This window comes from Vicugna pacos, chromosome X, assembly GCF_048564905.1.
Source record: "Vicugna pacos chromosome X, VicPac4, whole genome shotgun sequence".
Taxonomy (NCBI): Eukaryota; Metazoa; Chordata; class Mammalia; order Artiodactyla; family Camelidae; genus Vicugna; species Vicugna pacos.
In genome coordinates this window covers 32,101,076-32,119,492 of record NC_133023.1, presented here as the reverse complement: position 1 = coordinate 32,119,492, position 18,417 = coordinate 32,101,076, and the positions used below count along the sequence as shown (strand labels likewise).

The window sequence follows — 18,417 nt, the reverse complement described above, 5'->3', positions numbered from 1 at the left end:
CGACAATTTATTTGGTTGTATCTTCCAGTTCCCTGACACTCTCTTCAGCCATATCTGAACTCCCATTCAACTCATCTATTCATTGGCTTATACCATCAATTATGTTTTTCTCTTCTGAAAGTACTAGTCACTTGTTCTTATTTTTATTTTTAAATCTGTCTGTTCACACCTGATAATCTCTTGTTGCACACTCATCCTCTTATTTTTCCCTAATATTTAACACATAGCTCTTTTATACAAGCACACCTTGGAGATATTACAGGTTTGGTTTCAGGCCACTGCAATAAAGCAAATATTACAATAAAGTGAGTGACATGAATTTTTTTGTTTCCCAGTGCACGTAAGAGTTATGTTTGCACTATACTATCATCTATAAAGTGTGCGATGCCATTATGTCTAAAAAAATGTACATACCTTAATTTAAAAATACTTATTGCTAAAGAAAAGTGCTAGCCATCATTTGAGCCTTCTGCAAATCATAATCCTTTTTGCTAGTGGAAAGTCTTGTCTAGATGTTGATCAGGGTAGTGGTTGCTGAAGGTTGAGGTGGCTGTGGCAGTGTCTTAAAATAAGACAACAATGAAGTTTGCCTCATCAGTTGACTCTTCCTTTCACGAATGATTTCTCTGTAGCATGCAGTGTTTGTTTCATGTTTTACCTACAATAGAACCTCTTTCAAAATTGGAGTCAACCCTCTCAAACCCTGCCACTGCTTTATGTAATATTCTAAATCCTTTGTTGGCATTTCAATAATCAGTTAAGTCTGCCATCTAAAATGGGTGCAGTTCATGGCACCCCCAAAACGATTACAGTAGTTAACATCAAAGATCACTCATCACAGATCACCATAACAAATACAATAATAATGAAAAAGTTTGAAATATTGCAAGAATTACCAAATTGTGATGCAGAGACATGAAATGAGCAAATGCTGTTGGAAAAACGGCACAGAAAAACCTGCTCAACGCAGGATTGCCACCTTCAATTTGTTAAAAATGCAGTGTCTTTGAGATACAGTAAAGCAAGGCACAAGAAAATGACGTACTCCTGTATTTTGTATCTAACCATTCCAATATCTATCCTCCTTGAGGATCTAAATTTGTTTTTTCTCTTTCTGATGACTTGCAGAGCAGTTTACCTTACTGTACTGTTTGTTAACCTTTGATGGTAAACTTATTGGAGGTCTCGTGAGCCTAAACTGGGAACCCTTTCCTCCAGAAAGGGTTTGTTCCTTGTTCTCCCAGTTGCCATGGAGTGCCGCTGATCTGGGTCTTGGCTCCCTCCGGAATCCTAGACTCAACTTCTCTAACTCACTGTTGGCCCAAGGCTCAGAATCCAGCCAGCAGGCATTGCTGCTACGGCATTCCCCCTTCCCACTATTGCATTCCACCCTGAGTTTGCCACCACTCTGGATCCAGCTCACAGGGTCCTTTCATGTGGAGGGAGAGAGGGGATGGAAGTGGGAAGTGTTCTTGGGGATATGCATTCCTTTTGTGAGACCAGTAACTCTTCAAGAGGTGTGTCCTAGACAGAATATAGTTGGGAGAAAGTCTGTGAGTGTCTGATCAGCCATATTGGAAGCAGAAGTCCCCAAATTTTTGTTTTATGTTTTATTATATTAATTTCCACACGTGAGTAGAGAGAACAGAGTAGTGAGTTCAAGTAGAGAAAAGTGGAAGGGATAATGCAGTGGTCACCCACATACCCATAACCCAGCTAGAAGTGTTGTTAATTCATGGCCACACTGGTTTCATCTGTATTTGCCCTACTGCCCACCCCCTTGGATTATTTTGAAGCAAATACCAGGTGTCCTATTTTATTTATATGCATTTTAGTGTGTACCTCTTTAAGATACCGTGAGCTTTTCCTAATGAAGTCAGATCAGTAAGTAAACATGTGCACAATCTATAAAGAAGCAGAATTTTACATAACACTATTTATCCATTGGTTCTCAGTCACTTTCTCTAGCTGATGTATTACAGGACTCTGAAACGCCTACCAAATTATTAAAAGATTGTGATATAGCTAATATAAGTTTACTGTTACATTGGTATTATTATTCTTTGAAAATCACCATTCTTTGTATCCTATTTGGTAGATAATGATGATAATAAGAATGACAACAAACACCTCAGTTGTACTGAGCATGTGCCAAGAACAGTTCTGAGCCCTCTGCATGTACTGAACTGATTTAATCCTCACAACAGTCCTATGAGATAGGTACTGTTTTCATCTCCATTTTACAAATGTGAAAACAGAGACATGGAGAGTTTCAATAACTTGCCCAAGATCTTAAAGCTAGTAAGTGATGAAGCAGAGATTTGAACCCAGACAGGCTACATCTAGAAGTCGTACTTTTAAACCACCATATACACACTGCCTCTGTCAGAAAAACAAGCAGAATTTCACAGCTGTCTTTCCAAACTGTGTCTTTCATAAGTAGATGTATCTGTTTTGGTGAGTTTACTGTGTAAGCCTAACTTGTACCTGGTTCTGAAATCTTTGCCCTTAATATTCAGCCTAATTTTTAAAAATTACATATATAGCTGCCTTTGGATTTTATTGTTATAAAAGTATATATCATTTCATGTTTATAATTTTGTGAAATTCCTTCAGGTACACTTCATGTCGGTGATGAAATTCGAGAAATTAATGGCATCAGCGTGGCTAACCAAACAGTGGAACAGCTGCAAAAAATGCTTGTGAGTAAATGAAAGTCTCTTTTTCTAAGATTGACTTTCAGTTCGTTAGCTTGTTTATTAATGCACAAATAAGGGGCATTCTTTTGTAATCAGAGTACGTCTGGTACCATCATTTGTGTAGACTTGAACTTATGCAACATTCATAAAAACTGACAACTAGGAAAATGTTTACATGCAGCCAAGTTGAGAAACATTTTGCCCATCTTTAGCAGTGTGGGCTTGTACATTCCCCTTTCAATCCTTTGTCTCCTGTTTCTTATCAAGCAGATGTTTAAAGAAAGCCTTCCCAGTTGTGCATACCCGTGAACTACTTTCTCACTGACCTCTGCTGACATCAGCGGTGTCAGGAGCCTCTTTCCTGCTCAGCTGAGTCATAGCCAGCTGTACTAAATTTCTCTACAGCACGGAGGAAAGGAGAACTGTAGTAGACCAGGCCATTTTTGACCATATATATCTAAAATCTGTGTTCAGATTAGGTTTTGGATTTAAGGGAGGCGGGTGGACAGAATGGCACCGCACTGTCGCAGCCTCCCATGTTATGAATGCTATTAAAGGTCAAACAAGCACCACAGACTCACTGTAGTCAAAAATAAGGGCAAAATTATGAAATAAAAACCATATTTTATGGAGTACACCATCCTAATGTAGCCTACCAAGTATAATTCTTTTTTTAAAGGCTTTTAATTATTATTTTTTTAACTTTTTTTTTTTTTACAATTTCACATTTTTATTTTTATTTTTTTATTTTTTGAGGCAGTGATTAGGTTTTTATTTATTTTTAATGGAGGTACTGGGGATTGAACTCAGGACCTTGTGCCATGGTAGGCACGCACCCTACCACTGAGCCATACCTTCCCCCCTAATTCTTGTGTAATTCCTTGTTCTACTGTCTGGTTCAATTTATATTCATTTTTGAAAGGCATGTCACTTAAGAGATTTCCGTATTCATGTCCATGAAAAGGTAACCATCGGAGGTCTGTTGTACCATTGTTCCGTGAACAACGCATTCAGCCTTGACTTTGCAGGGCTTTTCCCAGAAACAACCCCCACCGTTACTGTGAACACCCCCGCTTTATAACTCGGTTTCGCTTTAAGCCCATGCACTCTCAGCTGGCTTGCATTAATTGGCCCCACACGTTTTCAGTGGTTTCTTATGTGTTTTTGTGTGCAACATCTGTTTGTTAAAAGTGCTCTCTTTTTCTCTTTCTGCAGCGGGAAATGCGGGGGAGTATCACCTTCAAGATCGTGCCAAGTTACCGCACTCAGTCCTCGTCCTGTGAGGTAATAGCTCTAACGAAACACCCCATATCCTCTGGGTTCTTAACTAACTGTCTGCTGATGGCTGAATGTTTTGGCTTTCTGGGAAATTGTTTCTGCCTGTGCTGTTGATCACTGCACACCAATTTTACAACAAAGATAACGGAACAGAGTAGGTCCCATCCACCTACTCAGCCCTGCTTCCTTGGGGATCTCCTCAGCACTTTAACTTTCTGCAGGCTGGAATCGAAGCAAAATATAGAGAAGCTCCAAACAATGACAAAGACTTAGTAAAGAACAAGTGGAGTCTCTGAGGGGAAAAGAAAAGATCATAATTACAATAATATTTCCAGGAAGTACATTCACTTCCCTTATTGAGAAATTGCATGGATAGTTCTTCTTTCTAAGAATCTGAGAAGTGGTCTATTTCGGTTAAGATAGTAGTTGTTCAAATAATTGTGACAGGTAGATGGGTGTTAAGTCTATGAGGAATTGATTACTGACTTTATTGGAGGAATATAGGCTTTTGCAACCTTCTGTGAATTTGTTTAAATTTGGAATGTTATATGATTCATAAACAGGTAACTTCTCTCAAGTAATACAAACCCAAAGTTCCGTTCTTGCAATAGGCTTATCCTATAGAAATTGTACCTTTTCCAAGCTGTATTATTCAGTTTGATGTTGGTTATCAAGTGAGATTCAAAAATCTATTCTTTTTATATTTGGAAATATGAACTGGCATCAATGGCGTCATCCTTCAGTCATTGCACATTCAGTTTGAGTATTATTCTTTGAAGCTTGTTCTTTCGTGTGTATCTTCCAAGTATGTGTACATCAATATGAAGTACACATTTCCTCCAGTTAATATTTAAGACTGGCAGGCAACTTACTGGAACTCATCTAAAAAATTGATATTGTACTTAGGAGAAGTTGAGGGAAAAATTATGTTTCTGCCAGTCTCTACTAGTGATATAAATTGCACAAGAAAAATCAGAGGCTTCATGTTTTTTCATAAACGAATTGAAGATGTGTATAAGAATTTAGAGTTTTGTCAAATATATTTAGTGAGCCATGACAATTGGGGTTTCTGTTCTATCGGGTCTTGAGCTCCTCTTGGTGGCTTTTTATGGAACTTCAATTAATACCATATTTCAAAAGAAAATACAGAACTACTTCTGCTCCAGGATTTATAGTTTTGAAATTTGTTACCTGGAACAGAAACCTTGCTGGAAAAGGGAGACTGTCACGCGCACGTTTTACATAAAGCATTTTGATATTCTAAAATCACAGGTGATCCTCATATCATTTCTCATCATGGAGGAAATTTAGTAAATACAATTGATTTTTGTCTTTTTTGGCTAGCTAGAAGATACTGTTGGTTATTAATATAACATAAGTTTCTCTTGTGTTTTTAAGTGGTTGAGCTAGTTTTGGGGTGGAACCAGTATTACACCTATAAATTCTGTGCTCTTGAGTAAGAAGAGCTCCTCTTACCTTCTTTGCCTCTGGATGGTAGGAAAGAGGATACTCCCCTCCTAGCCCCACCTCTGATCTGTTTGACTCTCCTGTGCTCTGGCAGAATCCAAGCCTAGGGTTGGACTCTTCCCAGCTACAATAATACTTCCCAAAAAAAGGTTCTCTGGCCACCTACATCCCCCTGGCCCTACTGATATGCATCTCTGGGGATGGCACCCTCAGGGTCCTTCTGCTCACTAACATCAGAGAATACTCACCTAAGGGATCTCATTATTTAAAAGGTAACAAATTCCAGAAGTTTTCCTTAAATCTTCTAGAAAAGGCAACTGGCTTTTAAGCAGTCATGCACATTTCAAAGGTTTCAAAGAACTCTAGTAAACCAGAAATTTTTAAAGCCTTATTTTCACCCTCTCCTTGTTCTAACATTAAAGTTGGTTTGGACAATAAGAGAGTGGAATCTGGAACGGATTCTGAGCGTGTCAGATAGTATAGAGAGCAGTGGGCTCAAGGAGCGCAGATCTAGGGAGGAGCGTGGCTGTGGCTGTTGGGATCTTTGCCAGAAGCGTGATGTTTCAGAGGCTCAAGATTATTCTTTTAATTAATCTGCTAAAATAATCTAAAGAATACAGATTTCTCTTCTGGCATATATCTTCTCTTTCACCCCTATTAGTTATGTCTATCCTGGGAAGATTCTAAGGTGACTACAACATGAGAAGTCTTTTTTTTGAGGCTCACTTCCCTTCAGATTGTGTCATTCAGTAATTATTGACACTGAGGTACCTCAAGATTGTTAAATACTTTTCAAACCTAATTTTTAATAAAAATTAGGCAGTCGGGGTCTTCAACACAATAATTTTATAGTAATACATCATTTTACAGTACTTGATAGGGTTTTAATATCGTCACTCTTTGGGGTGTCATTTAAAGAAAGCAAAGGTTATATGGAATGCTGGAGACTGGAAAGAAAAGATTAATGAATGACACGGTCATCAGTTACAATATGTGAGTCTTCAAACTGCAGAAGTCTTTTCATACTTCTGTGAAATCATGCAAGTAAGTCAGCATGGCACCTTTACAGCTAAAACCTCAAAGGAAATGGTTGTCAGACTGTGGTTGTAACTGTTGATGTGAATATCTGTTTCTGTGCTGGTGTTCTGTGTTAATGAACCTTGTGTCTTATTTCAGAGAGATTCCCCCTCCACTTCCAGACAGTCCCCAGCTAATGGTCATAGCAGCACTAACAATTCTGTTTCGGTAAGAACTCTAGCTCCACACAGCAAAGTGTGACAATTTTGTTGGTGCCACCTGCCATGAGTGTTCTAGTTACATGTGTTCAGTGGAAATTGTCTTCTGCCAATATACAAGGCTACTACAGCTACAATGCAGTTTACTCCTGGAAAATCTTGTTCATTTTCTTCTCATTAAAAATCCCTTTCATTAGTTAAATTTGAAGAAATGTAGTTCAAGACTACTCTGGTCATTCTCAAAATATTTCTGTGTCACCCAACTACCATTTATGAACTTTGCTCAAAGTTATGCAAAGTATGTAAATGGAAACTTCTTGAAATTTCTAAGCATTTTTTTTTTTGTAATTTGGGAAAGGTAAAGAAATGTTAGCATTCTGCAGAGTAGGCATTTGGGTTTTCTCGGGCTTTGTAGTTGTCTGTTCTGAGTGATACCAGCAACCTGTTTTAGTTTCCGCTATCTAAGTTTACGAATTGGTGTGCCCTCTGTTATTGTGGTACGTGCACATATTTTTGTGAATTATAAGCCTTGCCTGGATATGAAAAGCAAAAGGAACTGGCTTCAAACTGCACTTAAGCCACGCTATTATCACATCTTTAACACAAAGTACGTCAAATTTTGACTTGAACTTGGAATTCTACACTTTTTTTTCCCAGAACTATCCATTTGGGAATGTAAAGAGAGTTGTGTTTAATTTATTTAAACAAACGGAAGCACTTATAGGTGCAGGTGTGCAATATTTTGGGGTAACAAAATCTTCTCCAAGTTGCTGATATTGCTGTTAAAAATAATGAGAATTCTAACGAGGCAGCAGTATCACTTTTCTTCCCCTGACTATTAATTTGCCCTTTGAAAATGTATCAACTTTTTTATCAGGTAAAATTTTATATAATTTAGAGATCACCTCAAATGGAATGATATAAGTAAGATTTCCTATGAAGAAAATTTCCTATGACTTTTATTTGCAACTTCAAAGTAGGCTACCAAAGGAATTCATTTATAACAGTTAACATTTAATAATTTTAAGATGGTGAAAACCCACATAACCGTTGAATTTTTCAAAATCTAAATGGTCGCAGTGACTAAGTTGAAAAGGGCAACAGCTCTTTTTAGTTTGGGTGGTTTTTAATAGGCTATTTCACTCGCAGTGGCTTTTGTGTTGAAGATGCTGAGTTGTTAAGAACACATTTTCTCTCTGCTTAAACTTACCTGCTTTCTTCAGCTTGCTGCTAAATGGCCTGGGTTTGATTTTTTTTTTTTTTGATAACTCAACATTTCTGAGAAATGGAATAATGTATATTATCTCTTTTACAACTTAAATCTAGCTCATTTTTTAATCATACTGTAACAGAACACACAAATTACTTGTACTCTTTGAAAAGTAAATGAAAATTTTTCTCCTGGGTTGGCTTTATTCTACAGGACTTGCCATCAACTACCCAACCAAAAGGACGACAGGTGAATAGATACCCTCTATAGAAACTTCTCTAAACTGAGCTGCTAATAGCCAATCCTTTATTAACCCTTTCCATCCCATAATGTCTGCATTTTGGACCATAACATTTGAGCATTGAGAGCTTGTACCATTTCATTTTAACACATTACACATGACTAATTCTCTATAAAGATTTTTTTTCCTAACATCTTTGTAGCTATGATGGTTATTGTAATTTCAACCTGATCATTTTGTGCTGATGGTTAAGAATTCAGCCTTTGGGGATCTTATGGGCCTGCCTCTGGGGTAGAAAAAATTTTTTTAAGGTTGCAAAATTCTTAGAATTCTAAGAATAAGTAAAATGTACATGCATGCCGATGAACATTCTTAAGCAATAGTTATCTGAAAGTTAAAGGCTTTTCCTTAATTTGTATCTGCATATGTATTTCTAAAAGCCATTTACAATGAACAATAAGAACATAAAAATCCTGGCTTTACGTCCTAATCTGCCTGTGTTAGTTCAGACGTGAAAAGTGAAGTGCTGCTTGACACTAGCGAGTAACTTTCAGTTTGGTGGCACTTTGAGTGTGGATTTGAGGTGCAACTGCAGAGACTCATTAATATTATAGGCTGGATTTCTGAAAAGAAACTTAAACAGAGTAATTTAACACAATAGTTCCAAAGCCTTCAGGTTGGTTTTACAGTGACTGAAACATTAATATTCAAGTGAAATTTTAAGAGTAGACTTTTTATGGGATTTTTCTTGAAATGTGCTATTAAATAAAATAATCAGATCTGAAGTTAAGATTTCCATAAGCTAGCACCTGACAGAAATCACCCATAAGTGATACAACAGTGAATATGTAGCACCTTCTTTGAAAGCATTTAGAAATCCAGTAATTCATAAAATGCTGCCATATGATAACCCCTTATGTGCTAATCTGTTTCCTTTTATAGTATTTACTGATTACATTTATAGAGGATAAAACTCAGAGCCTTGAACTATGCATATCTTGAAGCTCTGTGCTGATTTCAAGTGTTGCATTGGCAAAGCCAGGATTCCAGTTCGTTTTTCTTCTCTAAGAAGAGTGAAATACAAATATAAAGCCTAAATCCTGTCTAAAAAATAAAACTGTTTTTAAATGCTTTAAAAGTTTCTTCGAAGTACATTTCAATTTATCAGCAGTGCATAGGCACACTGCCAGTTGTCATGCAGGCATTTTACAACAAGATCCTAACACAGACTTCTTGCTAGTTTTAGATCATGTGCTGCTTTAGGGTTAAAACCTACCCTGAGTGCTTGTGCTTGTGGCTTAAAGGCTGCCCCATGATCATGACAACGTATCCATAATATCAACTAAACGTATGCAGATTTTAAAATGGTAAGCATACGCCTCTGTAATTATAAGCCTATTCTGTTCTAGTAGAAGCACAAATTAAGTCTTCATTTTTATTAAGCAAGCATCTTAAGTGTTCCCTCCAAATAAAAACAGCCAAGATTTGATCCTGTGCACATCAAAGGTAGTGCATTGTTTCTAGTGGTAGCAGTTTTTTATGTTGTATTTCCATGCGTCACATTTGCTTTCACCATCTAGTGTCCTGTCTGTATTGTAGTAAGTGTTAGTGTGTGGTTATTAAGTTAGAGCGAACTATTTTCTTTCACATCAGCCTGGCATTTTTTCTTACGAACTCCTGTTTTATAGATCTATGTAAGAGCACAATTTGAATATGATCCAGCCAAGGATGACCTCATCCCCTGCAAAGAAGCTGGCATTCGATTCAGAGTTGGTGACATTATCCAGATTATTAGTAAGGATGATCACAATTGGTGGCAGGGTAAACTGGAAAACTCCAAAAATGGAACTGCGGGTCTCATTCCTTCTCCAGAACTTCAGGAATGGTATGTTTTTGTTGTTTTGGTTTGGTTTATGATAAAAATGAAGCTGGGCCATCCAGTTTTCACGTTGATATTTTATTGTTTTATACGGTAAAACCTGTCTGCTATATTCCTTGCTCTGTGAGCCAAACGCAATTCAAGTTAGTCATCCAAGAATTCTAACTTATCAGCACCGAGTGAGCACCTGCGTAGAGCGTCAGGTCTTTGTTTCACACAGGAGAGGAAGGTTTGCAGAGAGGCTGGGTGACTAGCCTCGCGTCACGGTCACATCATGGTCTATAATCAAAGCTCTCTACTCCTGTATGCTGTTCCCATCCTTTTGGAATTGCATTTTTTAAGTGTCCCCTCTCCTTGCCCCTCCACCTGCTCCCACCAGCCCCATTCCACTCCACCACCAGTGAAAACCCCAAGACAGTATTTAGACACATCAGACAGTTTTTAGACATGTTTTTACCTGAGAGGGGTCATGGATTACTATATATTTGGTAAAATCTATTTCTGCTATTATTGTTACAATTTGCTTAGTTTAACTATTTTTTGAAAAATGTTGACAGGTTTACCTTTGTTGGTACTTTGGCAATATATCAGAAATCTAGAGCAAAAAAGATAACTTTATGTCCAAGTTTTGTTTCACTTGACAATAAATAACAACCATTAGGGCACTGTGCCAGTTCCTTCTAAAATACTTGAATTTGGCTTAAAGAGACCAAAGGCATTAAGTTCATTGACATTTAGAGCTGTTTTGTCACCCATTTTTTTCACTAATTAAAGGGATTTCTCAGTTAATCTCTTTTGCCTGATCACTTCTTTCAACTATCCCATGTTTCCCAAAAATATTCTTAAATTTAGAATGTTGGAGCTGGGAACAACTTCAGATGCCATCACTTTACACGGGGACACATAGGCCTGGATAGAGGACGCAGCAGTCTTCCATCTGGCATTGTCTTTCAGCCTGATCTTCTAGAAACAGTTTAAGCATTAGTGGGAGGAAACGTCATTTTGATAGTGATGTTATCATGTTATTACTGATATTTACATTTTACAAAAATGTGTTCTTGTATGTTACCATATATTAATTTGTAGAAAATAATGATGTAGATTCCAGACCTCTGCTCCCTAGTCAGATCATTTGTGTAAGTCACGTCTCATCGATACCTAAAATGCTGTGTCCCGTGGAGGAAGCCTGAGAAATGGCCGTGGAAAAAGCAGATTTGCTTCCCGTTTCCTGTAATGGTAGACTAGGTTACTTGGATCAGTCCTCCCGCTGAAGAAAATGAAAAGTGCTACAGAAAATATGTTTTTGAAAATTACCTTAAAAGCACTGAGGAAACTGAAAAGGTATTGGGAGACTCAGTGACCAATTTTTATATGAAAGCCATTAATCTGAGCAGTAAAACCTTGAGTACCAAACTGGCCCATTTTGCCAGGAGGGCATTATTACAGAAACCTTCTCTGCCAGAGGACCAGGGTTAAGACCTAATAAGGCCTGTACAAGTAGAAGAATCTGTTAGGAGACACAGCCCACATTGTCAGCACTGCAAAAGGCTATCCCTCCAGGTTCAGGGCAAACAGATATGCGTGCCCTTACTGCCCCTCAGCACTGGGGACTGCACAGAAGGTGCCTTGTCTGTGAGCGGGGCAAAAGGAGAACAAAGGTCCCCTGAAAACACTGTGGCCGCCGGTCTACCTTGAATGGATTTGCACCCAGGTACACGGAGCCTGGGACAGCCAGGGAAACTCCAGCTATGCACTTGATATGCGGCTTCCCCTTTACTAATAGTTTCAAATATCTTTTATGGACAAATGAACGTCTCTGAAGGAGAACACTTCTATCCTAGACCACATCCTCAAGTTCGTCCTAACCCCCCACATAAACTTTCTCAACGGCAGCAACCAGCAGGTCAAAATAAGCAGGCACACACAGAAACCAGGGAGCCCAGACAGAAATAACAGGTGCCAGGAAGAAACTCAAGCCCACTTCAGATACTGCAAGTAGGAGACCAAAGGTTTTAAACAACTGTGCTTATTAGCAGACTTCTAAAATTCAGTAACAGTCTTTTAAAAAATCTTCAGAAAACAGGAAAAACAATTGAATGGCATAGCAGGTTTGTAAAAGGACCAAAAGGAATTTCCAAGAACAACAAAAAAATGGAGTAATAAAAACTCAGTGGCCACACACCTACTAGAATAGCTAAAATTGTTTTAAGTTTTAATCAACTGGTAAATGATTAAACAAATGATGGCATGTGCATCCAATGGGATGCTGTGAAGCAATAAAAAGGAATGAACTATTGATACAACAACACGGGTGAAACTCAAAATCATTAGGCTGAGTCTTTAGGCAAAAAAGAATATTCTGTATAATTCCATTTATATAAAATTCTAGAAAATGCAAAACTAATCTATAGTGACAGTTTTGTGGGGACTGGAGGAGGGAGGGATTACAGAGGGGCATAAGAAAATTCCTGGAGTGATGAAAATGTTATCTTGATTGTAGTGATGGTTTCATGGGATGTATAGTATGTCAAAACTGATGAAATTGTACACTTGATATATTATGTTCAGTTTATTGCAGAAAAACTGAACTCAGTAAAACTGCAAAAGCTGTAGAGAGAGAACGAAATTCTAACTGGGATGATGAGGAAGAGGCCCACTGTGCAGTATGTTCCTTAAGACCTGAGTCGGACTTTGAAGGTATAGGAAGGCATTCCCAGCTGAGGGGAAAGAGCAGAGTCCCTTGTTGGAAAAGTGCATTGGTCTCTAGAATGTCAGTGGACATGCAATACTAATGAGAAAGATTTGAAACAGTACCATCAGCCAGATCCGGAAGCTCTGTTCAGATGTTGCTATCAAGTCACATTGTTCATGTCCTTTAGGTGAAAAATCATATTTTTTGGACCCAAATGCCTTACCTTATTCTTGATAAATTTCATCTTGTTTGACAAGGCCCATCAGTCTGGTCCTTTGATATGATTTGAGTCCCTGAATCTGTCATCCTTTCCCTTGCCTACTAGATCCTCATCCAAGTCAGCGATAAAATGTTAAACATGTGTTTGAAATTTCCCTCCAGGTTGACCTAAATTCTAACACGGTTTCCTTGCACTTACTGAGCTAAAAGAAATAACATTCATTTCCTGAGTGGCTGGTAAAAATCTGTTTCATTCCTCGATCATTACACCACATATGGCCACACCACAAGTTCCTACTAAGAACTGCTTAGTTTTTTTTTTTGGTGGGGGAAGGTAATTAGGTTTATTTATTCATTTAACAGAGCTACTGGGGATTGAACCCAGGACCTTGTTCATACTGGGCATACACTCTACCACTGAGCGATACCCTCCCCCCTAATTTTTTAAGTTTATGAACATTTAAGATACTCTATACACTGTAACATAAGCTTCACAAGGTCAGGATTTTGACTCTTTTAACCTGTCAAAAATTCCTCAGTTCTGTTTATGTTTCCGAAGATACTGTGCCTCACAGAAGCTGTAGTTATGACTGACAGTACATATTGGCTGGGACTGAAATGCTTCCCAAAGCGAAGGCTTCATCAGCCGCCTCTGTATGCCGCTTAGATCATATATGGAGATTGACTTTGATACTGTTGCTAAGAGTTCACAGTGTTTCCCGATAAATGTCTTTCTCCTAACCAAAAATAAATAAGTAAATTAAAAATAAAGTTCTCAATGAAGAGAGAGTAAGAGACATGGAGGAAAATCTCTTCAGGAGAATAGAAGAGAACACTTCCCAACTCATTTCATGATGGCAGCAGCATCCTGATACCAGAGTTCAATAAAGGCCATTCAAGAAAAGAAAACTGCAGGCCAGTATCCCTAATGAACACAGATGCAAAAATCCTCAGAAAAATGTTAGCAGATTTACTCCAGCAATATATAAAAAAAAATTCATTCATCTTGACCCAGTAGAATTTGTACTGGGAATGCACAGCTGGTTCAACATTTGAGAACCAATCAACCCATATGCACAGACTAAAGAAGAAAAGTCCATGTGATCATATCAGTAGATATGGGAAAAGCATTTGTTAAAATTCAACAGCCATTCATGATTAAAACTCTCACAAACTGTGAAGGGAATTTCCTTACCTTGATTGAGAGCATCTACAATCAACCTACAGCAAACATTGGAAAGGAAAAAAATATTGCAGGTAATATGATTCTGTGTAGAAATTCAAAGGAATCTATAGATAAACAATTAGAACTAACATAAGAGTTTAGCAAGATGACTGATATAAAATCAATATACAAAATTCAATTATGTTTCTATTTATCAGCCACAAGCAGAAAATAATTTTTAATACCCTATATAACCTGCAGCACCGTAATACTATAAAGTACTCTTGCAAAGAAAAATAGAACTTAAGTTTGATCAGGCCTCTATATCTAATTAGCCATTTGCAGGAAATGCAAAAGACAGAGTGGCTTACTAAAGACGTGATAGGGGTAAAATCAGAAATATCCAGACTCAGAAACTACAAGACAAACAACCAGTTTCTGCAACAAATAAATTGCAAGAAGAAAAGGGAGAAGGGGAGGAGGGGAACCTAGAGATTTAAAGGGAATTTAAGGATATTTAAAGAGGATATGATACAAACTTGGATTTTTTTCAAAATAATCTTCGAATGGGTAGGTTGTAAAAACAAAGCAAGCCATGATATAGCAAAGCCATTAATAAATGTTGAAGATGTTGAAGAAGCTGGGTTGTAGGTATTTTGGGTTTGTTACACTATTCTCTACTCTTGTATATGTTTGAATTTTACAAATTTTTTAAAATACCATTTATAAAATTTTCTTTTTTAATCAACAACCTAGGAACTAATGAAACAAAGATGTTCAAGACATTTAGAGGATAAATTATAAAACTTATTGAGACATTAAAGAAGCCCTAAGTAAATGGAGAGACATACTGTATTCAGAGATTAGAAGACTCAATATTGTAAAGATGTCTCTTTCTCCCAGATTGATTCATAGATTCAATTTGATCCCAACCCTTTTGAAATTAACAAGCTAATTTTAAAGTTTTCATGGCAATACACAGAACCAGGAATAGTCAAGATGCTCTTCTAGAGCCTTGCTCCACCGACACCAAGACTTATTGTCAAGCTGTAGTAATTAAGATAATAAGGTAGGGCTTAGAGATGCTCAAATACGTCAGTGTCGCAGTATCATCTACACATACACACTGTATGCAGAGAGAGCTGATGGCTACCCTAAAGCTTTATTAAGTTACATAGTCTTATATAGCAAAGAAGAATGATAAGGGAAATGGTTAACAGGCAGTGTCTGGCTCAAGGTCAGAAGACCCTTTATGTTTTGGTAAATCATGTTCATGTTGGCACCAGTGAGCCTTACAGCTTATCAGGGCGGAATGTATGAGAAACGGCTGCTTCAAACATTCTTCTTGGCCTCAGGCGGCTGTGCCTGTCTTAGGTTGCCCCCCTCTGGGGATCTTACCCATCCTTGGCTAACCAGCCTTCTCACCTCTGAGTCTGCAGCTTTCTCTAACTTGTTTACCACTCCAGCCCAAGGCTTGTTCCTTTGTTCCCACAGTTGGGGTGGGGGGCTACAAAATAGACCAAAGAGAACCCCTAAACACTCTCACTCATAGTCACTAGTGAGGACTGAATGACATATGGTTCCATAAGTCATGCTGGGACAATTGGGTATCCATTGAGGGGGAAAAAAAACGAGAAATTGGACCCCTAACTTCACAGCATATACAAAAATCAGTTTCAATGTATTAAAAACCAAAACATGAAAGACAAAACTATAAATCCTTGAGAACATAATATTGGAGAATATCTTCAGGGACAGGGAAGGATTTCTTAAACAAGATATCAGAAATATTCCCCATAAAAGAAAACATTGCTAGATTTAACTAAATTAAAATAGGTTATGTTCATCAAATACCATTCAAAGAGTACAAAGGCAAGCCACAGAGTGGAAGAAGATACCTGCAACACATATAACTAACAAAGGTATAATATTCAGGCCATATAAAAAATCCCTACAAATCAATGGGAAAAAGACAACTGGATAGGAAAGTGGTCAAAAAACTTCAGCAGGCACTTAGCAAAAGAGGAAATCCAATAGCCAGTAAACGTATGAAAAGGTACTCAGTCTCATTAACGATCAGTGAATTGCAAATTCAAAACACAGTGTTATTTCATTACTTGTTCACCATGATGGCTAAAATTAAAGACTGATAATACCAAGTGTAGACAAGAAAGTGGAACAATGGGAATTGTACACTGTTGGGAGTGTAAATCAGTGACAACCTCATTGGAAAATTACTTGTCATTTTCAGTAGCATTGTATGGCATTCTGATAGTGATTTGGGGTTCTTATGTGTGGCTCACTCAGGGACCCCACACTGGCCCACAGGCAAAATAATTAAGTAAGCAAAACCTCCTGGCAATATTCAGAAAGGCAAGTATTTTTTTAGACTAAACCTAAGAAAGCAACCTTTTAACAGCATTTATGCATATGTTACCAATGCTGAAAACTGTAATCACATTGAACAAAATTATGATTTTCTGATTATAATTCTAACTGTAGATTTAATTGTGTTTTTTTCCCCTACCTAGAATCTACATGTAGTAGCAGTACCATTTATTAGGCATCTTCTGTGCCTGCCACTGTGCAAGGGATATTGTTTACATTTTTTGTCCTCGTTCTTTACACAGCTATGCAAGAGGCTCCAAGAGATTAAGGAACTTGCCGATAGAATGTACTGGCTAAGAGCATATGGGCTCTGGTGCCATTCTGTCCTCACTCTCCTACATATGAGCTGTGTGATTAGGACAAATTAATTAACCTCTCAGTCCTTTGATCCCCTCATCTGTAAAGCACTGACACAATTTCATGCGTTGTTAGAAAGATTAAATGAGTTAATGTATGTAAATTTTCTAGAAAAGCAACACTAAATTGATAAAAGCGAGTAAGTGATAGAGCCAAGATTCAAACCAAGCCTGTCTCAACTCAAAATCCCACACCTGTTCCACTGCATTTAATGACTATATATTTAGACTTCTCGTCTCTGTTATCAGTTAGTATGTGTTATTTTGTCATAAGCCTGCGTTTTAAAACATTTCTAGGAAATTGTCATGAAAGCCAAGGAGCAACCTTTATCTGAATGATTTTATAAGTTTGTGAGGAGTATGTTCATGCAGATTCATGTAAACTCTTCAAATGAATGGCTTTTGTCTTTTATCAGCATAAAACTATACATTAGTGTTTTCTTTTCTTTTGTGTGCTAGGCGAGTCGCTTGCATCGCCATGGAGAAGACCAAACAGGAGCAGCAGGCCAGCTGTACTTGGTTTGGCAAGAAGAAGAAGCAGTACAAAGATAAATATTTGGCAAAGCACAATGCAGGTAGGGAAAAGTACGACTTACTGAGACCGGGTAAACATCTCAAAGACCCAAGTAGATGTAACATCTCAATTCCGTCTTCAGAGTTCTCTATCCAAAAATTCCACCATATGAGATCTTCATCAGCTTGCAAAAACTTTAAGAAACCTCTCCCTTCAATTATTCTGTTGGTTATTTGCCAGATATTTTACAGAGCTATACTTTATAGGATGAAAATGCTGTTTAGAAATAGTACTCCCTGGAACTCAAAGAACCCAGTACATTAAGTCCTCCCCTGAGAAATGAGAGATTGAGAGTGTGCTGAGTCACCAGGATTGTTGCCTCCTGGCTGAGATTGGTCTTGAGCAAATACCTTCACTCCTGGCTTCTCTCTGGCCCTTGGACCTTGCCCTGTGACACATTCTAAGGGTGAAGGTGCGTTCTTAACAGAGAGCTGTACTGCAGATGGCAGTAACGTTAGATACTAACTTGGTTTGGTCAGTTTCTGTAACTAGTCTTCTTCCTTCATGGTATTTCCTAGATCCTAAAAGACCAAGAACATTATCTTGGCCTTCCCTTCATGGTATGTTTGTCTGTATGGAAGCTTGCATTCAATTTAAGTCAAAATATTTACTTATTTGCTAAAAACTGAAATGAATACCAACAAAGCATGCTCTGTCATTGCAGTAGAATTCCCAGAAGACTCACAGGATGTAACTTAAGTTCAAGAAAATGCATGATGATATAGAGTGGGATTCACTTATTTTCAAGAACTTCTTAATAGGACTCCTTTTATAAGGAGCTTTTTCTGAGGAATTACAAGGCCCAACAGTGACATTAGATTAGTTCCCAAGGTTTCAGAAATCACTCCAAAATTCAAACATGTAGCCAGAAAGGAAAAAAAAATGAGGTGACTGCAACCATGCATGCCCAATTTGACAGTATGTTTCTGACAAATATGAAATGCATTTCCCTCTGTAGAATATTATATTTTATTAGCATTCACTAGGAAAAATTATTTTGCAACTCTGAATTAT

General features: G+C 37.7%; 1 protein-coding gene across 8 annotated transcripts in view; it reads left to right on the top strand.

The window, feature by feature from the left end:
- The window catches only part of CASK (calcium/calmodulin dependent serine protein kinase), a 315,531-nt gene that overhangs the window by 275,984 nt on the left and 21,130 nt on the right, over nucleotides 1–18,417 (top strand). For 2 of the 8 annotated variants that reach the window (XM_015245716.3, XM_015245714.3), the window contains exons 16-21: nucleotides 2,617–2,702; nucleotides 3,915–3,983; nucleotides 6,621–6,689; nucleotides 8,103–8,138; nucleotides 9,819–10,015; nucleotides 17,289–17,404. In XM_015245716.3, the coding sequence (XP_015101202.1) occupies nucleotides 2,617–2,702; nucleotides 3,915–3,983; nucleotides 6,621–6,689; nucleotides 8,103–8,138; nucleotides 9,819–10,015; nucleotides 17,289–17,404 (573 nt within the window). The remainder of the gene's footprint in view (nucleotides 1–2,616; nucleotides 2,703–3,914; nucleotides 3,984–6,620; nucleotides 6,690–8,102; nucleotides 8,139–9,818; nucleotides 10,016–17,288; nucleotides 17,405–18,417) is intronic. The other 6 variants (XM_006211818.4, XM_015245718.3, XM_006211816.4 and 3 more) reach the window with 3 other exon arrangements.